The sequence below is a fragment of the Lagopus muta genome, chromosome 7 (assembly GCF_023343835.1).
Source record: "Lagopus muta isolate bLagMut1 chromosome 7, bLagMut1 primary, whole genome shotgun sequence".
NCBI classification, from domain to species: domain Eukaryota; kingdom Metazoa; phylum Chordata; class Aves; order Galliformes; family Phasianidae; genus Lagopus; species Lagopus muta.
In genome coordinates, this window is record NC_064439.1 from 23242094 (window position 1) to 23267846 (window position 25753).

A 25753-nucleotide genomic window follows, 5' to 3' on the forward strand; every position below is an offset into this window, starting at 1 on the left:
GAAGCTTGTTTTTATCAGATGATGAAGTACAGGAATCCTACTGTAAAGGCTCAGGGAAAGCAAAGGGGAGGAAAAAAGGCTTGCAGGAGGGCTGCGTCTTCTGTTGTGTGTGTGCATACAGCAGTGCTGTGAGACATGAGCAATGACATTGCCTGTGCTGGGTATTTCTCTAGCAGTTCTCTAGCAGTTTCACTGGCAGTCCTGTAGGAATTCTGAACAGAATGCATTTACATGCACTAATGATTATGATGGTATGTCCAGACAGTAGCTTTAATTTAATCCTGTCAAACAGTTTGCAGTGCTCTTGCAGAAATACGTTCCTAAACACATGAGAAGAATCAGGAGAGTGTGTTGTAAGGCTTCCCATACATGGGAAAGGATAGATTTACATTATCTCCTTCCCATAGCACTGGGATGTATGCCAGATTTCAGACTGGATAAAGTAATAAGCAGTGTGTTCTTGTCACCTGAAATAGATGAGCATCTGATGCAACAAAACAAGCTTCAAATGATGGATTGCAGTGCACTTGGAAAAGCCTGCTTTTTGTATGTGCCTGTGTACTGAATGTGAGAATACAAACCTGCACCATCCTTTGAAGTTAGTTCTGTTGTTTTCTTCACAGGTTATGTTTCTCTTGTTAGAGGAGACCTTGTGAGCGCTTGGTACTGGGAACACACTTTTAAAGTGTGCGTGGGGGGCTGTCTCTTTCTTTCCTTTCTGTAATACTAAGCCTTATTGTTTGGAATTAACAAAAGGACATTGGAGAAGTCTGCCACTACAAAGGGATTTTTTCCATGGTATGGATTAGGTGGAGTTGTGTGGTTTTCAGTGACTAACTGTAACGAACTTTTTAAGGTGTATCTATGGATTGAAACAAAAAGGGATATAGTTGCCAATAGAGAATTCGTTTTCCTCCCATCATTCTGTATGTCAGGAGTGGACCGACTACAGTTCTTTTGAGTTTAAGCATAGCCAGCTGTGCTCCAGATGTTTGGGAGGAGAGCATTGTGCTGTGTATTAAGGTACCAGTGAACAATAAATCAGCAGTTAGGAGGTGCACTTGTTTTACAATCAACAGATAGCCTTGAAATAGCCTTTGAAGAACAATAAGCCCCAACTAGTCATTGCTTTATTTGAAGTGAATTGCTGACAAAATTCGTGATGGATGGCAGTGGTGTGGACATCTCAGTCAAACAAATTAAGAAATTTTAGGTGATTGTCTGACCTTCTTAATGCCAAGGAAAACATTATTGTGTGTGTATATGAAAGTTCTGTGTGGGTGATTCTTTTCTCTCTTGTGGAATGGGAAAGTGCAGGATGAAATTTCTGCTCCTGGTCAGACAAGGAAATGGATGCTTGAGTTTTGAGTTGTTTTTTTTTTTTTTTTTTGATACTCCACATGATTGGGAAGCATGGGTGCTTCATTCTTTATATCTGGTTAGGAACTGCAGTGGAACCTCTGGGAATAGCTTGTTTGGCTATTGAGCAGCAGAGAACAGACTTGCTGAAGGACAGTGAGTCTTTGTGGAAGAGATAATCTTCCTTTAAAGTTGTTGTTGATAGAGGGATCAGATTAGTTCCTGGGATTCCACTTTTGTATTTGAGATGAAGCAAATCCTCACACCTGGGCTTGTAATGGAGGACCAGACAGTAATTTGTTCATTTCAGATATGCATATACCAGTACTTCTGGGGCAGACTAGGAATTTATGAAAGCTGATACCTGTACCCCGTACTGGGGGGAAAAATAAATAATAAAAAAACCCAACAACTTAATTCCTGAAAGAAGTTAGAGGTGTCTGCAATTAAGTACGTGAGCTCTTGGTGCTCCATGACATACCTGCTATGCCGAATTCTCTTCTGCATCTCTCATGCTTCACACAGCTGACAGACCCAAGTGGTGTCTGGAATCCAGCTCACAGCACTTTGCCTTGCCTGTTTCTGAGGGACAGCTGGCAGCACCTGTGCCCACGGTATGGTCCCCCCTTCCCAGCCAGGTGTCTGAGGGCAGCTGTGACATTGTTTGAAGGTTACATGAGATGGAGCACTGGGATGAGATCCTTGATTTCCAGAAGCAGAGCTGTGGTCTTATCTACTGCCTAACTGGTTCTGCCTTTTTTTCTGTGCTGATGCTTCAAGCTTCTGAAGAGAGGAATCCTCTCTAGCCAGAGTTCTGTCTGTTCCCTGGTGCTAAAACTGCAGCAATCATGTTTTTTGTATTCAGTGAAGAGGACCTGCATGTTGCTCTGAGGTCTAGATACTGAGCCATTAGCCCAATATAACCTGTGGGACAGAACCAATTGGGCTAATTGGCACTGAACTGAATAAAAAAACTGGGTGGTATTTCTCACTGTAACATCATGAAAAAAAAACAGTGGAATCAGGATTCCTGGTAGTATCTTGTGACCATTTATATGGAGATGGACCTGTTTCAAAAGCTGTAGTTGAACAATTCTATTAAATTTTGTAGCTTTTAATATTTTATCTGTATGTGAGGTGCTCATTTTTTCATTTTCTCCCTGTTCCCTTACTTTTAAAGATCAATCTATGTACCTATGGTTAGAATTTCTTTCAGTTTCATAGAGAAATGCTGAGTTTGTTTTTGAAGAGGTATATCTGCTAAAATCTGATGTTCTTAGTTTTATGACTGTGAATAGAAAAAGAATGTGCATCAGGGAGAGGAGCTGAATGAATTAAAGAAATAAGAAATATTACAACACCTTCAATATAGGGATCAAGACAGTATCAACTAAGATATTCTTTTTGGAAGATTCAGTTAAAATAATTGAATTTATCTGTGTGCTTCTCTGGATCAAATGGCAAGGCTGTCACTTGGCAAAGATCGGGCCAACGAATGTTTTGTATTGAAAACCCTTGGTATTAGAAGTCTCTTTAGCTTACAGTTAACTGTTAACAGAAACTGTCATAGTTTCCTAAGTGTGACTCTAGATTCTTGACACCTGTCATATACCTAGATGGCATAATGAGAATGCTTTCTGAAAAGTATAAATGCACACTTAATGCACTTAGATGTGTCAATACACTGAGTGTGGGAAAATAAACTTTGTGCAGTATAGCTTTCATTTGCGTTTGCGTTATGCTGGGACTGAAGGTTGATTCCATTCCTGGGACCAGAATAGAGAAAAATATTGTGAAACAGTCATTCTGAGGTTGACACAGAAATTGTTGAGGAGCTATTAACTTGTCAACATTTGCAGATCCTATAGGTCAATAACAAGATCACAAATTTTGAATGACAGCTGGCCTGAGGAGAGTGTGTTGTTCCTAGGTTAGTGCTTCTATGCCCAATACTTGAGCAATACAAGAAGCTGGTGTCCTGCATAAACCAGAACATGTGTAGCTGTATAAGAGGAAATGAGAAAGAGGAAAAAAAAAAAAGAAAAAAAAATGAATCAGTTTATGTTGATCTAGTCTATAATGATCTAATTTTTCTAATTGCTACTGACCCAATTAATGCAAAATCATTATTACATCATTATTAGGTATCATTAATAATCTAATCCATGCTGATATTGCATAAGCCCTTAATCATCCCACTGCTGGTAAGGGAGATCAGAGTTCCCCATACCAGTGAAGTGTCTTTAAATAGAAGTGAAAAATGGATCTTGGCAGTATCTTTCTCCTCTTCTGACAGGTAGCTAACACTGCAGCCACCTTTGTGAATTTTGTCCTTATCCTTGCCAGACAGTGCTAGGACTTCTCCTGCTGTAAACTGGGCTTGTGGAGAAAGTGGTAATCGTTTCTGGAATTATCCCAGAGAGAAGGACAGTCTGAGGCACTGGCCCAGTCTTTATGGTTTTATGTGTGTCTGACAACCTGAGTACAGAAGTATGCACGCAACACTTCATATCATTTGCTACATGGTAAAGAAGAAAAAAAAAGAAAAGAAAAAATAATGCTGATACGAAGAGTGAAGCTCCTTTGTGCTTAATATGTAGATTTATACACTTGCAGCTTTCTAATTTGATGGAGTGCAACAAGTGAATTTTGAATTAATGATGCAGAGAACTGAGATTGCAGTATTTTTAATCATGCTGTGTTGTGTGACATAGATATCACCATTTCACAATAAACCTGGAAGCGAACACATCTTCTGTGATGTTATGTGACGTGGGTCTTATGCTTGTGTTCTGCTTTTAGGTCTATTGTGATTTCATTGTTTACCTTCACGTAGTACTGATAGGCACACCAGAGATTGTGTGATACCCTCTAGCAAATGAAGTAAGAAATGAAAAAAAAAAAAAAAAGTTTTCTTCTTCTGAAATGTTTCTAAAAGCTATTAAAAGGTGTGAGGCATATTGTAACATGCGCTCTGATGAAGTGGTGCAACCATACTGAAAATCTTTCACAGGTTTAGACTAAATACTGCACTGATTTGTACATGTGTGGTCAGTCCAAAGAATCGATCCATTCTCCTTCAGAGTCTTTGTTAATTAATCAAATTTTAAAATCACATGATTTATTTATTTATTTATTTTTAAGTCGGGGTACACTGGAGATAGTAATGAGTGATTCTTTAAAACTTCAAAAGTAGCTCTTTTGAGCAGTCTGACCACTGCAAGACAATGGTTTGGTTCATTTCTGGGGAGGCAAGCAGGGATTTTGTGCCATTACAACTTGTGTAGCATTATCAGCTGTGTGTCTTGCAGTTCTGAGGGTTCTGTGAATTCCTCATTGGGGTGGGTAAGCAACAAGACTCTCAGGCATGTGCAAATGCTCTGTCCAGCTGTAATACGTATCCAATGTGGAGAAGTAATATTCTGTACTGAATAGTACTTTGTAGTGATAAGCATGACTGTATATATATATGTTATACATTTATATGACATACTGCGGTTAAGTTATGTTTCATGTTATACATTGATTTTTATAGGTAGAGAAGGATTTTTAAATTATTTTTGTTGTTTTAAAGTCTCTGTAAAACTTGAGACAATGAAATATCCATTTAGTCAGCTTGGCCAGTTGTTTGGTTTTAAATTATTTCAAAGTCCTGTCTCCATTTGCTATGTAAGGTTCATATTTCAAATCTTACTGTTGAAAATAACAGCACTGTAACATAACATGTAGCTCAATGCTAAGATACCATAATTTGTAGCAGTAGGAAGGCAGTAAGAAATCTTTGTGAAGATTTTTGTTTCTATCACATAACCAAAATTGCTGTGGGGACTCCTGATGGGAAATGCATCTGAATGCACTGAAACCTGCAGCTGGCTTTGGGGTCACTTGGAGGTTAGAGCTGCCCCCACATGGTTACCTTGTGGTCAGCTTCCAATCCAGCTGCAAACTGAGCCAACTGAGCACCATGCCCCAGGTGCACTGTCTTCACCTCAATGGTTGGCAGTCACAGCCTACTTGTCCTGCTCCTTTTTTTGGGCACTTTGGTCTCTTAGCTGATCAGACTGGAGTAGTAACCAGTACTGGCTGATTTTTCTTGTTATTTCCTAGGTTCATTTTTTTTCAACATCTTTTCTCCAGAGAAATAGTGCCACGTTATGCCTCCACTGAATGAAGAGTGAGCTGTGGATGAGTGTTTAGAAGCATGCCTATGTGATTGCTGTCCATACTGCCTGCCTATAGCATCTGAGAGCAGTGCATACGCACAGCAGAGGAGCACTGTGTCCTCTTCTCCTGTGCTGCCCTTACAAGAAATGACATCCCATCGCCCAGCGCCGTGCTGAAATTTGTTATGAGCACCAGAATTCAGCTCAGTAACATTTCCCAGGGACTGAGGGGCCAGCCTCTCTCTAGGCTGGCTGTGTCCCAGGCTGAGCTGTGACCTGCTGTATTCCACATGAGATAGAAGTCATATGTCTGGCTGACCTGCTCTTTCTTCCAGCCCGTGGTCAGGGATCTTGCCTGACATAAATTTATTTAATCTGTCGTCTTCTGTTCACTGCTAAATGAATAATCATTATTCTGGTTTATTTTCACATGAAAGAAAGGATTATTCATGTTTCAGAGTATTTTACAATTAGGTTTGTCACCCATTTCCTAGAAACTTAAAATGATCTGCCAAATAGATGGCTTGAACTGAATAAACACTTAAACTTTATACTTTAAGGACACATGATTTGAGTGTGCTTTGCTAAAACAATTAAATTTAGAATACACAGGTATACAATCTTTTTACGTCTGTCATAAGAGAAATGTATGGACTCTCACATAGGCAACGCTGTCTGGGCAGCTGTCTTACGGGGTTGACTAGAAAACCTGGTGCTCCTCAGCCTGCCAGGTACCCCTCAAACTTTTGATCATGCAACGTGAGATAACCTTTAGCTCTTCTAAGTGTGTGCTTACATACATTGTTCACTCTTATTGCTTTGGTTCCTCAGGTCTTGGCTGCAAACTACTTGATGTGAGGAACTCACACTTTAGCTGTTTTTTTTCCTAATATAATCTATAACATCCAAGGAAAACAAAAACAAATGTTTCCTGCAAGCTGCAAACCCATATAAAGAAGATAGTGATAAGATATGAGGGACTGATAGCTATTCTCTGAATTTTGCGTAATAGCAAGAGGAAATGATTTGATTTGTTGTTGATTCTTTTTTCTTTTTGGATGCACATGACATAAAAAATGAATATAAGGAAATGTGCCATTTTAAAGCTTTTTTGTTGTTGTTTTAAGTCCTACTTAGATAAGATGTTTACTTTAAAGCAGAAGCTTAATGTAGTATGTTGCATTGCCTCCTAAGTAGTAGCATTGATAGGTGATGTTTGTCTGGTTTCATGCTTGCTTTAAAAGAACAATCTATAAAGGGAAGTGCACACAGTTTACTTTCAGGGCAAAATGGATCAAGTGTCTCAGCAACCTGCACAGGGGCTGGTGTACAATGGAATATGAAAACCAAAGATGGAAAAATAACATAACCTCAAGGCTATGCTAAAGAATGTAAGTCTTTAGGGGTGAAAGGAGCACAGAGCAGGACTTATGGGTTAGGTGTGCTGGGCAGGACACTTTATTGCAGTCTTGCTCCTGCCTTGTGGTGTTTCAGGTGTTTTGCAGCTGATGTTGTTGGTAGAGACCTTGGGAGGATATACATCCGAAATTCATTGGGACAGAAGTTGGGAGTAGGCGTTGGATAATGGGTGTGAGAAGGAAACAAAAGGCAGGCGCCACGAGAGTGTGTGATTTGTTTAACGCTTTTTTTTTTTTTTTTTTTTTTTTTTCGGAGGCATTTGGTTTTGTGTTGCCATTACAAAACCGCAGTCATCTGAAGGCTTCAACTTCATACTGTTTGAAGAGCAGAAAACAACAGCAACAAAACTGTTTGGTGATTTAAAAAAAAAAAAAAAGCAGAAAAAGAAAGCTGAATTAAAACCTCTAAAAATATATATAATTATCCATCTATCCATTCAAGAACCCCTTTAGGTGCCTTAATCTTCTATTTTTTGTGGTGTTTTTATTTTTTGTTGTTGTTTGTTTGTTTGTTTTCCAACAACATAAAGAACGCTTTTAGAACGCTTAATTGTTAAGACAGAGCTATTCAGGTGTTTAAGTTGTCCAACTGGGAAGGATAAGGGATAAGGGAAGCATTCTTCTAACCACCAGAATTATTTGCACACCAAAATTAAGTTTAATACCATTTTCTGTTTTACAGATTTGTTTTTGAAATTGGACTTTATGTCATTTTTTAATTTTTTATTTTAATGAAGTACAGTTCCTCTCAGCTGCTAATGCATCCAGAGAAGTGAATGAAGCCAGGGGTTTCTAACCCTGGCTAAAGTGCTGGGTTAGCTCTGTAACAGCAGCTAGAACTGGAGCAAACTAATACTTTGAGCAGTGTGTAGGAAAACTGGTACAGAGCCTGTTTCAGCTGTCTGTCTAGCTTCTTCATGGTGAAATGGCTGAGCTCTGCTATCTGCTGGCTGTATGTCAATATCCATTTCAGTGACAGAAATTTTTTTGGTGATGAGAGACATGTTTTGGTTAGAGTTTTTTTGACATGGGACCTTTAGCATGGTATATACACTTTCTGTTGGCCTGTGAAGCTAGCAGAAAATGTGCACTCCCTTAAAACCTCCTGCATTTACAAATTCTCTTCATTTGCTGAGCAGGTAAGCAAAGGGCAGAATTAATGGAAAGTTTCCTTGAGTGAGTATCACAGGGGCAGCTACTTGAGTTTTTTATAGCATCATTAAATGGTTTAAAAATCTGTGAAGGTGACTTTAGTCAGCGTTTCTTTGGCTCCCTGTTCTATACGTCAGAGGAAATGATTGAGATTGTGACGCTCACCCTCCCTTTATTATTCAATAGTGGGGTCTCTTGGTGGAGTGGAAGTTCAGTGAGTAATAGGGCAACAAAAAGAATTCTTTATTTTTTCTTTTTACGTTATGCATAAGCCATGAAAGTTGTGCCAAAAAATCCTAGGAAGCAAAGTTTAATAGGAATCCAGAAGCTGTTATATACATTTATAGATGGCGGGACCATTCACATCTGCTTTAGGGTGAGCAATTGTATTTCAAATCACCCAAGATCTCTACCAGCAGTCAGCTGCAAAATACCTGAAACACCACAGGGCAGGAGCAAGACTGTAATAAACTGTCCTGCCCTGCACACATAACCCAGAAATCCTGCTCTGTGCTCCCCAACACAGGAGACGAAACACATTATTTTTGCATTTTTCTCCTCCTTTGCATATTGGAATTACTATGATTATAATTCTACAATCATTGCTACCCATATTTGTTTTTTAAATCCTAACAGTTGTTTTCGGCCACCTATGTGATTTCCTACTGAATGTCTTCTCTCTTTTTTGCTGTTTTTCTTTCTTAAGGGAACTCAGGTTGGTTCATGTGTGACCTCTCCAACAACTGCAGTTTGCCACTTCCAATTTCCTTTGAGAGGAGTGTAATGTGTGTATATATTTATGTACGATGAAAAACTGATGAAGTTCTGGGCATAAAAATGTTCTTTTAATATCAGGTACTGTTAGTATTACTGGAAACCTTAAGGTCCTGAAAGCTGAGGAAATTGAAGTTTGTTTTTATGTCATCTACTTGTTACGAATTTACTCTGCAAAGCCCAGTGCCATTTCAGAAAAGTTCAGACAGATGGACTTTGCTTCATTGGGAAAGCTTATTAAGAATTAAATTGCATATTTTTTTCCTTAAGCTAGTTACTCACTGTGCTTCTTTTACCTTTTTTCTTTTTTTTCTTTTGTTTGTTCTTGCTCTGTAACCTTTTCAGGAGTTTCACTCTGGAAGATAAATACAGTATCTCACTTCAGCATTCTAATAGGGATTTGCTTTCTCTAGTCTCTTGTAGCTGAGCAGTTCAGGCTAAGCCCAGCTACCATGGAAGCCCTTGTTTACAACAGATTTTTGGAGTTGTTTTGCTTGTTTATTTGTTTTAGGTAGAACACTGAACTTCTGCCCCTTTTCTTTTAAAGGAATGCAGCTGAACAAGCAGCTCAGTTTGCTCTTCTGTGGCAAACAGAAAAAAGCCATTAACTCGTGGCAAATCAGGAAATTCTTTCCCGTATGTCCAGATGCTTCCTGACACCGCGCTGGTGTCATACTTGGCGCATGATTAAAAACAAATAAAGTCACCCTCTGGCTGCATTTATTTTATGTTAAGCCCAGTCCTCTGGCACCGTGGAGGGGGATAGCCTCACTGCCTGGCCAGTGCTGCTGTGCTTGGGTTGTTTTGAAGAACAAAAAGGGGCTGCAGAAAATGTGATCATTTCTAGCAGCTGAAAGCTTCCCTTGGTTTTCAACCTTCTCCATGCCGCCTGTATGCTGACCTCCTTGAAACAACACACTCCTCTATTTTGCACGTGCCAAGCTCTGTGTTACTGAAAAGCTGAGTTAAGTGCTGAGGTTGGCAGCGGTGCTGTGTTTGGAGGGGGCAGTAGGTGTTGGCATCTTTGTGTTCTGTGCTGGGTTTAAGTTGAACCCAATACATCCTCTGAGCGCTAAAGACTGCATTGCTTGGTTGTGTAAACTGTACGTCTTGGTTTATGCTTGTAAAACCTGTGGGCTCTTAGACCTGTAAAAGAAACCAGGATGTGTGTGTTGCATTTGGGCAGGTTTCTTCTGGCCTCTCCAGTCATCACACTGAGGAGATATTAGGATAAGCCTGATAACACTCCAAAGCAAAAGTGGTTATCTGTGCTCTCTTCTTATCTTCCAAACACAGTTTTGTGAATCCTGTCCTCTGTCTCTGCCCTAGTTGTGGTTGGATTATCATCAAGTCCCATAGTTCCAGGGCAGGATGTGGAGCCAGAAGAATGCAGGATGAAACAAATACCAGGAGGAAAGTGCTTAAAGGAAAAGTCATTTCAAAAGGAAATGTTCTGTTCCATCCAGCAAACTTACTTTGAAACTATACTCCAAATGCTCCTTGCTTTTTTTTCTCTGATTTATTCTTTTCTGCTGAGGATCCAGTTTCTTCTTTCCTAGAATATTGTCTGAGGCGTGTAGGTACTGGTCTTTGAAAACTTTGCAACTGCAAAATGCTTGAAAGGTGTTCTGAGTTCTTCTGGGGGCTTCTTGTGAAACTGAAGAAACACTCCATTTTGGAGATGCCCACTGGACATGCCCATGCACACTCATGTGCAGAGCTGCCCCAACCCGTGGGGTCACTGTTCTGTGTAACCCCTGTGCAACACGATTTCAGGGTTGTGTCTGTCTGTGATAAATCATAATTTGGTCCTCTGTGTGGTTTGTATGGTGCTGCCCTCTGAACTAGGGAAAGGAGTGAGAAATCTTTCCATTTTCTGTTTTGGGAGGGAATTGGGTAGAGTGGAATGACATGCACTAGACTTTCTCCAGAGGTAATTTTCAAGCAGATATCTTTCATGTAATATATATAAATGTACAGAATTCCAGAATCTTCTGGCTCTGATCTTGCTAAAGCTTTAAGAGGTTTTAATTGTTAAAGCAAGCAACTTGAAGAAGTCTAAGATCCCAAACTCAAATCAAATGATTGTTAAACTTGTAAATTTTTACCACTGCACTGAGCATCACCTAGGTCCATTCCATGCACTACTTGTGTTTTGACATGGCTGATGGTTCTGCATTGCCCACTGCCCCTTGCCTGCTACACTATGCGTGTCTACAAGGTGAGATGGAGAAAACCAGAGGTGGAAACTTGCAGTGTCCTGTTCTGTAGGTAAAGCAGTACATGTGGAAGATGGTGGTCTACCTATGGTCATCCCATCTGCTGTCTTTTGAGTGAAAATGCTAGTAGTGTTGAAAGGGGACAATGAGCTGAGATTTAAAATAATTCTCCTTTCAGTATTTTATGGATTCAGTGGATTATAATGAGCTGTGCTCTATAAATGTCTCCACATGCTGAATGATCTCATTTTCCATGTGGGAGTACAGAATAAACTTCAGAACACAAAAGATTACATGAAAAACTGGCATTAATTATACAAAATTACCATCAAAAGGCAGATTCTTATATAGAACATTCTTTTTGACATTGTGAAGCAGCTTTTAATTTAATAATAAGTTTAATCTGCCAGTTCTCAAAATTAACCACAAATCTTTGCTGTTCAATTTCTGACAAGGAAGTATCCTTAAAGTTAGTTATTGAAGCCTACTAATGTTTTTTGAGGGAAAGAAATCAAAATCAGAGATTTGGTGACTAATTATAAAGAAGTGCTTAATAGAAACCAGTTTAGAGCATCTTTAGAGCCACAGAAAAGGGGTGTGGAGAAGAGCTTACATCCAGCATCTGCCCATACCCTGCCCAGCTTCCCCTCTCCCTCCCTGTCTTTGTCTGTGGTATTCTTCAGTCAAGTTTTTTTTTTTGTTGGGAGGGTGGTTAATTTTGGTGAGGGGGGCATGCTTTCAAAACATATTACAGATGTTCTTACTGCTCAGGCATCAGGCTGTGAAATCACTTGGCAGCGCTATCCTTATTTCATTCATTTCTGGCCCTGGGGAATCTGAAGGATACCACAAATGCATCTTTAATGATCGGATGCAATTGCACTCATAAGTAACAAATCACGAGTGATCCGATCATTTAGGGCGAAAAAAAGCTCAATGATAGGAAGTCACTCTGAAGTGCAGGACTTGATGAAAACATCCATGTTTGACATGGGTGATAAAAGCCAAATGAAAGTGCTGGGTTAGGCTGGGTGAGACATGTCACAGCTTGCTGCTTGGGGGACGCAGCCTCCAGTGGTTATTGTTAAGCTTGTTTTGAAGAAGATGTGTCAGCATTGTAGGTTGTTCTTGTGGCAGTGCTTTAAACCCTGAGACTGCAGGCTGAGGCTCTCAGATAGCAGCAGAGGGCTTCCCAGCTTCTCACCTGAGCCTTCCTATCTGCTTATGGGCAAATATCACCTTTATATAAGTAACCTCGGGCAAGATAAACTTCCCTAGGTGCTGGTAACTGTGCTTTTCCCATTGAACGTTCTATGTAATACATCATTATATATGTAATACATATGTATTACATATCTATACATCTATATGTAATACAAATAATAATCTTTTAATATTTTTTGAGAGAGGTGAGGCACATGTATTTGCAGTTTCAATTTTTTGAAAATTGCCCTTGTAGTTCCATAAAGGAAGTGCTGTGATAAACACTGTGGTTCCTCTCTGGTGTCTTCCTTAGCACATCTTTGCTTGCAGGTTCCTACCAAGCCTTTAGCTACTCCATGCAGCCTTAAGCCAAGCAACAAGATCAGTTGGACCCCAAGTGTTTAGATGCTGAAGGTCTGCCCTGTCTCCCAAGACAGTAATGCTTGTGCTGAGCAGAGCAGGAAAGGACAGGATAGGGTGAATCCTGCTCCCAGGGATTTAATGGCAGCATCTTTGTTGACTTTAACAAGCTCTGGACTGACAGGCAGGAAACACGTCTCATATAGCTGCCTTTTGGACAGGATTTCCCTTGGTATGCTGGCAAGAGATACCACAGTGTAATTCTTTTAGATTTGGAATGCAGAATTTAACTATTGCTCATCATTGATGCTATAAATTTTTACAGAAAAGATTTTCACCCCTTTTCCACTTTCAGTGGTGGTTTTATCCTCTGTGTTTCAGTGATCACTGTCAAGTTACCCATCTGATTCATTTTTCATGAAATATGCTTCTCACTTTATATTTCTGGGCTACTGTAATACTGCATATATTGATTATTGGGTGAAGAATAATTGTATTACTCTTTGGAGGAATGCTTTTTTTCTACATATTGCACACGTTGTTCACACAGTGTTTCAGTATTGCTTTCAGATTGTATGCTATTATTGCTGAATGTACTTTTTCTGTGTTAGTTACACCACAGTGAAGCTTTTCTGACATTTTAGAAAAGGTTTAGCTGCAGTTGTGTTTCCTAAGGAAATCTTTATGCGGATATTTTCAGTAGCAGTGCCTTATACATTATTCATGTATTTATACATATTTTACACTGCCCAGATATATTAAAGAAAACTTAAGGGTAAAGGAGGAGCCCACTGAACCAATTAATGCATTCCAGCAAATGCCCTTAAATCCTTTGAGCAATGGGAGTGGGGCATAGAGAAACCTCCCCTTATACTTATTTCCACTTGTTGCTTCAGTATTTAATTAGCATGGCTTCGTTGCTGTAATTCTCCGTGAGTTTTTAAAAGACTTAATTTGAAACTAATTGGACTAATGCTCCGCCTGCTAATTACCCAGAACTGCAGATGGCTGACGGTGGGAAGCCGCTCTCTGTAGAGACCCAGGGTGCGATGCAGGTTGGGGCTGGAGCTGAGGTGTGGGCTGAGGTCAGGCACAGCTCTCACTTTCCTTTAGGTCCCCTAGTTGTCATCTGCAGAGCAGAGAAAGGTGGGTGGCACAGCAGTGTCCTGCCAGGAGCACCAAGGGAGTCTTCAGTGCTGCTGTTCTGTGATGGTGTTTGTAACATGAGTGAGAGAGACTTAGAGATGGGTAATATGTATAGCATGTTTGGGTGGTTCTGTGTGGAGCCAGGAGTTGGAATCAGTGATCCTTGTGGGTCTCTTCCAAGTCGGGATATTCTATGATAAAAATATTGTCTTAAGACACATGTACATATATTGTCCAGGCTTTAACTAAGTACTATTGGACATTTTTGTTTGTGTTTTTTTTTTTTTTAAATGTGAGTTTTAAATGGAAAGGCAATTGCATTGCCTGTCGGGCATCAAATCTTTTTTCTGAGGCCCTTTCCTAGTCAAGTTTCCAGGTGTGAGTGGCCAGTGAGGAAGGCCTATTTGTGACAGGGTTAGGGTGCCTTTTCCTTGGCTGTGAAGGTACTGCTGGTTGGAGAAGCGTTTGCAAGAAGTTTATCAGCTTGTGAAACTTCAGTGAAGAATTACACACTCTTAAAGTCTGCATTCTCACTGCTGGGCAGCTGGAAATTACTGTACATTTGCAATAAGTGTGTCATAGTGAAATTTGGGAACTTGCCAGATTGGTTACAGTGAGGAAACTTACTCATGCTCTGTAGTTGTTGCAGTTCTGTGCAAGCTTTTGCTAAGTAATCTCAGAGAGCATTACATTAAGAACATGCACTGGAGACTCTTGGTGTGCTCAGAAGATGATGAGAAGGGGAGGGCTAAGATCTCTCACATTCAGAAGGAAAAGCAAAATACTGATTTTTTTTCCAAAATAATGCTGTGGGTTTTGTTTGTTTGTTTGTTTGTTTGTTTGTTTGTTTCCTGCTGATTGCTTGGTTCCTGCCTGTGGTGTTAGTCTGAAGACTTCTTTATTGATAAGAGGTCATTTGTTGGTGAAGAGACTGCAGGCACAGGAGGTGTTGCTGCAGCATGCTCGAAGGGTTTGTTCTCGCTCCTAACCTCAGAGCTGGAGCTGTTCCACATTTGTCTCTCAACATCACACTGTAATGCTTTCCCCATGAAGGAAGCAGAACTGTCCCCTGAAACACGTGGGAGACCAAGGGTGGCTGTTGGCATCTTTCTTGGAGGAGCTTTTCCTGGCACACGCTGTGCTTAGTGCAATAAAAGGAACTTAGGTCTGGTTTCATTCATTTAGCTCAGTCAGCTTTATTTCTTATGTTGCTTTCAGTTTGCACAAATAAAAAATACCAAAAATACTGACTTTTTATTTCGCTTTGCTAGAGTTAATTTTTTTTTTAAATAGTGAGCTTGATTTCAATTTTTTTTTAGTAAGCCATCTTTTGATCTGCAGAAGTTATATTTTGGAATGCTGCTTTTGTTTGGCTGTTGGAAAGCTTTGCTGCGATGCAGGAGTGCCTCTGCCATTAGAAGATCTCTGAGCTCAGTAACCAGCACTAATCCGCTCTCTGCTGTCAGAAGTCTATCACTGTCCTTTTATGCAAGCAAGAGCAGAATTTCATTCCCTCTTTATTTTCATTTTTCTCTTTGCTACAAGACTGCTGCCTGCAGCTCTGCGCCGCACTTATTGCAAGAGCCATCACCGTGATCGCTAGTGAATGCCTGAAAAAGAGGAAGCCTATTTTTCCTGTGCTTAAGGGAATTTGCATCTACAAAAGAACTCAAGTTCAAAATTAACAGTTTATTTTACTGACACTGAATGAAACTGGGATAGCACCTCTTGTTTGGGCATGTCTTGGCCTGAAAGTTTCTGGCAAACTGTAATGAGTTCAGGGAAGAAATGCAGAAAGATCAAAGAGCTGATTTGTAGGAGCAATTAGAGAGCTCCATTGCTGAGGTAGGGAGTGATTAAAGGCGTGGGTGATTCCTGTGCATGTCAGGCATAGACGAGAGAAGGACGAACTGCTTATGACAGAGGAAGAAAAACTGCCAGCAGATCGTTTATGCACCCTCCCTGGAGACACTCAGGGCCAGGCTGGATGAGGCTTTGAGCAAGCTGGTCTAGAGGGAAGTGTCCCTGCCTATGGCAAGGGAATTGGAACTAGATGGTCTTAAAGGTCCCTTCCAACTCAAACCATACTATGATTCTATGGTTCTAGGCAAAACTGTGAGATTTTCACATATTCATTAAAAGCTGGAAAACTTACTGCTAGAGACATACCACTTGTATTAAATGCCAGGAGAATATAAGCTCTTCTAGAGGGATTCTTTAATTCCTTTGACTTTTAATTCAGATTCAATGGCAAGCAGGGAGCTGCTTGAATATGTCATTCACCTTCAGTTTTAATGTAGATAATAAAGTTCCATGCAGAAATCAAATAATCAAATCTGGTACTTGTGGATAAATTAGAGAAGCAGGTTTTGGCCTTTGCCCTTTGGATCTCTATGGATCATATCCAAGATGCGTGCAAAAAGTTGGTGAAGAATAACAAACTTCTTGGCTATACATTTGGATAATTACTAGGAAAAAAAAATCAGTGTGTCAGGGTTAAAAAAAACAATGGAAAGCAGTTGAAATGTTGTATATGTCTAAGTGCTTTAAAAGGTACCACACTGGAAGTTATGTAGGGGAATGGCTGGCATGCTAAGGCATGCAATGTGGCAAGATTATTGTAGTGGTTAGCTGTTACCTAGCCTCCCTGTTGAAAATCTGTGTCATATGTCAAGACCTAGTTTTTTTATTTTCATCTTCTGGCTGCTGGGCTATGTATTATCTACCTTCTTCTGAATCATGACTTCAGTCATGGAGTGAAGGTAATAGGAGGAATGACCAAAAGCCACTCTACTAATATCAAAAAGTACCATACCAATACATATATGTTGAGAAGTGTTTGAAGGAGTGCCATCATCAGCAGACTTCGAGCAGCACCATTCACTTTTAGAGCTGGTGCAGAGTGCTAACTTTACAGTGTGGCCTTTCCAAGGTGACAGAAATGTGTTCAGAATCAGCTGCATTTGTGACTTCTTGTCCTTAAGGCTGCAACTGTCAGTGATGCTTTTTATGTTGTAAAACTATCTAATCTGTTATGATTTTTTTCCTTTTTTTTTTTTTTGTTCTGATTTTTAATATTTTTTTTTCCATGAAACTTAGAAATTACTGTAAAGGTTCTGTCTTTAAAATAACAGTGAAATAGCAATGCAATGAGTCATTTCAAATCAAGTTTTCATAACTTAGTTTAGGAAAGGCAGTAAGGATAAAAACATATTGTCAACATTACTACTTGAGAACTATATAGCTACAAATTCAAGAAATTAATATTCTTTAATCTACATGCACTAATTTTGTATTTAACATATCTGTAGAGTTTCTTGGCTTTATTTCTCTTGTTCTCAAGTCTGTCTTCCTGTTTTGTAATCAACAGCAAAAACATTTTCCTTTGTAGTTGGATACAGACACAAATAAAAATCTCTTCTCAGTGGACAGTGTCACTTTTCACAGTGGATAATGAAAAGTGAATGTCAGGTTGTTAATGACAGCAGATAATTTGTCTTCGTTATCTCCATTCTTTGTTTAGAGAAAGTGTTTATTAAACAATTTCACATGTATGTTTAGGAACTTGTTCTCAATTAGCAGGCATGTAGAAAGACAGTCAATTTATGGCTGAATTATTTCCAGTAATTTTTTTATAAATTGAATTATTTGCAATATATTTTAAATAATTTTTAAGTTCTGGAATAAATATTCAGTGAATTCTTTTGTGAATTTCTTTAAAACATTTAGAACTTGACTTTTTAAAAAATATTATTTTAAAAGAAATCTTTCTTGGGGTGTTACTGAAAGTAGTGGAAGATGTGAAGCCATTTATCACAAGAATAATGAGAAGTAATCTCAAGTATAAACAGAAAAAAAGATAAGAGATCAGCCTTATGGTCATTTCCTCATGTGGTTTTTCATGTGTCACCATGTGACAGCTCGTTCAGCCACAATTAAGTTAGACTGTCTATGGGATCAGAAGACTTAAAGTGCACTTTATGGAACAACCACCAACACCCCTAAAAGTGGCTTTTCTCTCAGGAAGGCTCAGGTAGCAGTCTAGAAGACTTCTTAGTAGCAGATATTTCCTAGCTTTTGCAGGCACAATGCAGATATTGTGACTCTGTGCTGTGGGAAGGAGAAGTAACAGGAGGTAAAACATAGAATCATAGAATCATTAATGTTGGAAAAGACCATGAAGATCACCCAGTCCAACCACCAACCCATCCCCACCATGCTCACTGACCATGTCCCTCAGTGCCACATATACATGGTTCTTGAACACTTCCAGGGATGGTGACTCCATCACATCCCTGTGCAGCCTATTCCGGTGCCTCACTGCTCTTTCTGAGAAGTTTTTCCTAATATCCAACCTAAATGATGTTTGAGCAGGAACAGCGGCACTGATGCTGAGAGCAGGATGGAGTGACCATCACCTCTGTGCCAGGAGTAAGAAATTCTTTTCCTGATGACTTCTGCTTTCAGAAGGGGCAGCAGTTCATCTATGCTAAGGGTTTCCTTTACCCAGAGGAATCTCCAGTTACAGCACATACCATATTGCCCAGGAGGATTCGTATTTCCTTCCATTCCTTGATTCTCCTAATTAAGGTTAAAAATAAAATACAACGGCCAGGACACTTCCTTCCTTGTACTTCTCTGTGATGGAGAGCATCACTCCACCCATCTGTCTGCCTTCCTTCCCCGTGTACTTCTCTGAAATTACTCCTCCATTGTTTGCCTTAAATAATTACCTTCTTCCCAGATTCAGGTTTGTTGGGTTTTTTTTTTTAGATCTTGTGTCTTTTTCAAGTTTGTGGCAAAACCTTGTCATTCCTCTATTAAGAGACTTACTTATCACACCTCTGTAAGTCTTGCAGCATCTACCATTCTGTAGAGACCGTAACCTACACAGTAATTTAAATGACAGAAGTAATTTTTTTGAATTACCTTCTCCTTCCATGCCATCCACTTCTATGCCGTTTTGTCAGCTTTATGGATCGTGATGTAATCGCTAAAGGTTGTTTTCTAAGTACTAAGATGTGATGGTATGCTGGCTTCCACAGAATTGCCTCACTGGCCATTTATTGAAAAGATGTGCAAAAGGCCACTCTGCTTATGCAAGGAGATGAAAAATGAAGGTGGATGATCATGTAAACAAGGGTGAGAGGTAGGGGTGTTTTCTCCCTTTTGTTTAAACACAATTTTGTCATCATAAACCATCTGCTGTTAGGCGCACCCTGCATTTGCAAGGTGAGGGCTCCATACTCAGCATTACCCAGTGCTGGGCCCTCCCTTCCTTCCTTCCTCCCTCCCTTCCTTCCTTCCTCCCTCCCACCTCCCCTCCCTCCCTCTTTTCCCTCTTTTACTTTCTTTTTTACTTTCATTTTCTTTCATTTTCTTTCTCTTTCATTCTCTTTTTCTCTCTTTCTTCTCTTATTTTGTTTTCTTTGGTGTTTTTTTTTCTTTCTTTAAGACAATATTCCTAACACATAAGAAGAAATGTCACAATAAGAAAATGGATCTGATTCTTTTACGTAAACCTTAAAATGCTGAAAATAGTGCCTCAGTTTGTTTGAAAGTGTAATTGATAAGGTCGATGTTTTAGCCTACTCTTTAGGTAAGCTTGTATTTGGTGCATTTTTCATGTCATGCTTTAATTAATTAATTCTCAATTTAGTCTATTCTTTATCAATATTACTCTAAAATTCAGAAATAAGCATTAGCTACAGTCAGAACGTGAGAAGGTTTCCAAACAAGAAATAAAAGACTCTTCACCAGTATGCAGTGTAGTAATAAAAACAAGAAGTCTGTAGTTTTGTTATTACAGTTGGCATTACCATGTTGGCATACTTTAAGCAAAAAATAAATACTTAAAAAGAGCCAGTATTTTATTTTGTTTCTTAATTTTCTGAAATAAGAAAATGTGCTTTAATTCCTGTTTGATTTGTTTTATGTCTCCTGACCCGATGTGATCAGACTGTAGCCTAGGAGGGACTGTGATCTTTTTCAGACAGAAAAAAAATTGTCCTACTTTAATTTAAATATACTTTAATTTTCTATTATTTTATTTTATTTTTTTTATAATGGAAAGGGAATTTCAGCTTCACATTAGAGGAATAGTTCTTATAACTCTCCTGCTGTTTCAGTGAAGGATAACATAATCTCAAACCTTACTGATAATTTTAAAGCCTTTCAGCCTTCAAAGAACAGTGGTTTTGTTCTATCCTCAACCACTTGGAATGTACAAGGAGAGCTGAGTGTAAATTAATGGTTTGGGTGTAGAATTTCTCATACTTCATGATTCAGGATAATTACATAGCTGAGAGAAAGGAGGCACAACCACTGCTTCTCTGCTCACTGTTAGTTTTGAGTAAAAACAAGGTGATGGAAAATACTTTTTAAACTGAAATAGTGTCTAGAAGACCATGGGGGAGAAATAAAGGCTGCACAGCAGCCTTAGTGGAGGAGCTGCACGGTGAGCTGTGCAATGACAACGAACTGTACCTGTGTGATGCAGTCCTGCACTGCTCCCATTGCTGCTGCCCTGCTGTGCTCAGTGAGGGCATGGGCTGCAGCAGCCAGTGGTGTCAGAGCTGGCTGGAGGCAGCTGGGAGAGCACAGAAACTCTCCTGTGGCTGTTGGATGTGTTTCCAAAATAATGCCTCTGAAAATGTTGGCGTGGAGAGCTTGTGAGATGGAAAGAGAGATGTAACTCTCAAACACCTGCCAAAAAGCCTTCATGTGCTAATGTTATAATTGTGGGTTCTGTTTCTGGAGATTCCTACACCTACATACCCACAAGTTGACCCTGTCTTTGTGGTTTCAGATGTTTCATTTACTCAGTTACAGACTGCACACATGACAGTGCCATAAACCCTTGCTGCCTGCTGGATGACTGCCAAGCCTGTCGTGTTTTTCATGTTGTTTTGCAATGAGCTAGAGCTAGTGGGAAGTGCATGGTACAACACAAACTTAAAAGCCAGTAGTTTTAGTATGTAGTTTTTACAAGAGCGTTTTCCATCATGAGCAAGCCCTCCTCCGTCATCCCCAGTTTCCATCTACCAGTAGATGTGTGAGAGCGATGTGGGAAGGCTGGTGATGGCTCCAGCCCCACTGGTACTTCTCCTGTGATGTGAAAGGAAGGTGTGTTACCGGTGAGATCATGGAGCCATGAAGGTAACTGCTCAGGTATTTGGCAGCACTTCTAAGACAGGTTTTCCAACACCTCCTCCAATGATTTCCTAGTTTTGGGGAATTTCTTCTATACCTACAAGCTCTTTTTGTTGCTTTTATTTTTGAATGTGAGTGCTTTAAAGCTTGGTTTCAGAATCATCCCATAAGTAGAGATATATGCAGTGCAACGTGTGTTTTGATTTAATATGCTTCACTAGAATTATTCAGCATATGCAATAAAATTTAATTTCTTTGCAAATGTACCATGTGACTACATAGTCACGGCATTGTTTTCCTGAAGAATACATTTATTGCTGTTACTCCAGTGTGATATTTTAACAATGTGAATTTAAGAGAAGATTTATTGTGTAGCTACTTTAAAAAAAAGTAAGATTGAAATTAATAGGTGGTCTCTGATGTTCTTAGAGCTCCTGAGTGGCAGCTGCATGCATGCTGAACATCCCTGCTCAAGTTCCTGTGTAAGTTTTACAGAGTATTCACAATTAGGACAGGTTTGACTTTAGCTGCAAGCATTTAAACATTCAGAACTGCAGATGCAATTTCCTACAGAGTTAAATTTCCTACAGGCTAAATCAATGTTCTTTTTCCATTGTAAAAAATTACATTTAAACTATGTACTAAAAAGGTACTTATACAAGATAGGCTTTTCTGTGGATGTGGCTTTTTTAAAAACTCATCCCATTTTTCTACAGAAAAGAACAGAGAAGTTCCTTCTGTCACAGAGCATTCGGTATATATGTTACAGACCTCATTGTGTCAGTTGGAACATTATCTCTTAGGTATGTAATAGCTTGACATGTCTTTTCTTTAAAAAACCGTGCTACAGCTTTATCTGCTCTGCAGCTGGTGCTGTCATTCCCACTTGGAATGCCTTGCTTTTCCTGGCTGTAACTGCCTTCAATGCTGATTGTCACTGACTTAAGAACCAATTCAAAAAGAATAGACAGATAATCTGAATATTTTTTTTTTATTTTGTAGTATAGCACCAAAGATGATGGACTGCTTGTAGAAATTATGTAATATTTTGAGTAGAAAGTTCTTTTGAAGAAAATAGTATTAGATGGAGGATTTGATTTCTGGCATGCTTTGAGCTGTACTGGAAGTCCTTTCACCTGTGGTAAGTGTCTCCTATAAGACATGCCCTCCAATTTCAAGGTACATAAAAGAAAATAGTGAGATAATATATTTGAGATAATATATTTCCCATTGGAGATTGCAGTTCAGATTAGAATTCTGTTGTGTTAGCTTTTTTACAAATGGAGAAGGATGATCTATTTTACTATATAACAGGGAAAGGATGTACACAACATCAGAGGTAGAAATGAGAACAGGTATTTTGAGTTCTAGATTAGTGCTTAAAGTGTTTGTCCACACTCCTTGAGACAAAGTTTTTAATTAATTTTTTTCCATTAAAATTACTGAGCATAGATCAAGTAGGGAAATGTCACTTATCAAAATGTTGATTTTGTTGGCGAAAAGGAAGAAATGCTCTGTTGCAATGACAGTGCAAAATCTTCCATTTTCATCCCAGATTTTTTTTAAAATTATTATTTCTTTTATATTTTACTTCAGAAAAACAAGCAAACAAATGAACTGAAATGGGAATGGAATTTCATGTCATAAAGAAATCGTTCATTTTTCTTGTGTTTTTTTTTTTTTTTTTACAGTCTTTTTACAGTTTTTTTTTTACAGTTCATACTCATGATGTTTTCTGGAAAACTGAAAATGTGATCAGAAATAGGGATGTTTTTGTGTTGTTTTCCTTTACCTAATGACAGAGGGACATCAGTTCATAGTTGTCTGTGACTATGCTAAGAATGTGTTGATCTACAGTGTGACAGGTGTTCTGGGAAGGCATAGTAGGGTTTGGTATCTGGGCACAGCTCATCATGGACTTTGGGAATCAGCCACTGGAATATCACTTGGTCCTGCACATCCTGCACTAATCGAAGTCCTGTGGAAGCTTCCTGTGGTGGGTTTTTGTTTTGAATCCTGTGCTGCTGAAATAAACCTCATTTGCTGGCTTTGCTGTCTCCAGAAGATATCCGAACTTCATTGTTTTATTCACTACACACATTCCTAAAGCCTTTTTCTGCTGGAGTTTTTTCAAAGCCGGCATTTCTCAAATTTCTCTACACACCCTTTCAGTCTATAGTACCTTGTGGAGATTGAAAGTTTTGGAATGTGATCTAGTAAAAAATTATGTCTTCGTACGCGACCACGCGAACTGACTGGTTAACATTCTCCTTATCAGACAAATATGAGTTCCCAAAAAGCTACTTATCAGCTTGAATTCAAATAAAAGCTTTTGTAGGAAAGAACATTAAATGCAATTTTGAGCTAGTAAATAGTCAGCCTTCATGTTGAGTCTTGGCATAGAAATGTTAATATGTAGTAAATTTAATAAACGTTTAATCCCTGGCTCACATAATATTGCTTCTCAGGTCAATTATTTATGTAGAACACAGCCCAGAATGAGCTCTGGATGCTTTGAATACTGCCTGTGTGTCCTGCAGCCTTGCAGAAATGGAAATAATTAGCCTGCTTTTTGGTCAGAGGGTATGCAACAAAACTGCATGCAATTTCTTCTGCTTTCCGATCTTGACACCATTTCAGAAAGCACCCAAAAAGTCCTCACAAATATATGTGCTTGTAACTGGAGTTCTTTGGGCTCTGTCTGCTATCTGCTGTTTAATCGATTCCTGTTTGCTTTGACCTTTTCACTTATAGCATATTGTGTGTCTGTACTTCACTGTACTTTATTGCAGGTTCCTTAAAATATCTATTTATGTTTTCACACTTCTTCAGATCCTCATGGAGGAAGATGTGCTCCAATGCACAGTAATGTGATAGTGTTATACTTCTTTTTGTGAGAGGAAGAGTCCTGTGTAGCATACCAGCAGTGCATAAAGATGCTGTACCTGCACTACTCTTGTTGAGTGAGATTATTTGTAATGTTAATATTAATCAATTAATGTTCAGTTCAGGATGAATGTAGGCATTTGAAAGAAGGTGGCTGAGACCTGTGCAGTTACTCTCTTGGAAGGGCAAGCACATTGTATGTGGGATAACAGATTACCTGAAAGCAAACCTTAGGACCTGGGAGAACTCATGGTGCTGTGAGGAGGACTGGGTTGGCACGTGCCCTGCTGAAGAATGCTGGTGTGACATGTGCCTGCTTGGCAGGAGGGAGGCAACCTTCAAACTGGAGAAGAGCAAAGGGAATAAAGCTCAAATCCATAACTTATCGATCTGCAAACTTAACCTGATGTTTGATCTCATTTTTGGATGGTCTTGTGTGGAGCCAAGAGTTGGACTGGATGATCCTTTTGGATTCTTTCCAACTTGGGATATTGTATGATTCTATGAACTTAAGCTGGGTGCAAATGCAGCAGATTGAAGTAATGTGTGTGCTCAGTGTGTGAAAGGGCTCTGGCAGCTCATGCTGGTGGACTGGCTGCAAGCAGCAGGGAGGCTGCAGAGTTGATATTCTTGAAACCAAGGCTATGCCTTGTTTATGAGCTCGCTCAAATAGAAATCACATGAGAAGTTGCATGACTTTGCCATCAAAGCTCAGGAGATGTGATATTCAGCCAATATACCTCCTGATTTCATTTTTCCATGTGACTGTTTCCTATTTTCTTCATGCTGTGGTATTCAGTTGGACTGACGTATTTAAAGATATAATAACTGGGATCTGTGCTTTTTAACCTCAAAGAAGAAAAAAAAAAAAGAAAGAAACTGCAGGAGAGTTTAAGTAGGTGTTTGTGAAGTTGGTGTTAGGTTGGTTCTGAAGGGGAAAAATAATCATCTTAAAAGTAGGCAAAAAAGACTGAGGGGTCTTTGAGCAGTGATTGCATGAAGTTACTCTGAGTTGGAGCTGATGCATCAGTTGGTGCTTAGGGCAGCACGCAATCTTGGATTTTCATTTTTCTTTTGCGTCTGCTGCATCTTTTCACACAGTTACTGTTCCCTGTGCTTCTTTCTTTTTTGCTGTCAGTATTTTGCAGCTTAGCCTTCCCTTCCCTGTAATGATGTTTACATACAGTTTAGGTTTTCGTTGTGATTTCTAGAGAGCTCTGCTATCTTGAGTTTGAAGATACATGCAGATGGTACACTGCTAGTTAGTTGTATTACATGTTCATGACTATTTAGAAAATAAGGCTGGCTTACAGGTTTGTGAGGGAGTCTTTGGTCCTCAGAGGGTAACTGGTGCAACTGCTATGAGCCACTGGTTTAAAATACATTGCTCAGGCACTCTAAAGCAGTGTCATAGACCCTCTTTAAACATGTTCATGCCTCTAGCAAGGCCCACACCCATGTGGTGCATTTCGCTGCTGTTCCACTTTTGTTTGTATAGATTTTCCTATTTTCACATGATGAGAAAAATGTCTACTGTATTTACCAGTGTAGCACATTGTTGACATAAAGGCAGAGAGATTGCTCACCAGTTACCATCATTGTTGAAGCAGATTTGGATTAGGAAAAATAAATTTAATTAATTGACAATTAAAATAGATTTGTATAGCGAAGGGGAAAAAAAAAATAGACAAAACAGACAAAACATCACATTCTTTTCCAAAGTTCAAACTTCACTCCTTTGCCAGCTCCTGTATCTCCTCCCCCAGCTCTAAATAGCACAAGGCCAGTGGATGTGGGGGCTGCAGTCAGTCCATAGCAACCCGTCTATCACTCCTACCCTCTTACATGTCTCCTCAGTTCCAGCGCGGGTCCCTCCCATGGACTGCAGTGTAGAACTTCTGTTTATGTGCATGTTCACATG

General features: G+C 39.3%; 1 protein-coding gene across 2 annotated transcripts in view; it reads left to right on the forward strand.

Annotated features, from left to right (window-relative positions):
- Window positions 1–25753, forward strand: part of LOC125695741 (probable acyl-CoA dehydrogenase 6) — a 78948-nt gene that overhangs the window by 16961 nt on the left and 36234 nt on the right. Inside the window, exon 3 of one of the 2 annotated variants that reach the window (XM_048950618.1) lies at window positions 21663–21749. The exons of the other annotated variant lie outside the window; for it this stretch is intronic. Coding sequence (XP_048806575.1) covers window positions 21707–21749 — 43 coding nt within the window. The 5' untranslated portion in view covers window positions 21663–21706. The remainder of the gene's footprint in view (window positions 1–21662; window positions 21750–25753) is intronic. 2 annotated transcript variants of the gene reach the window in all.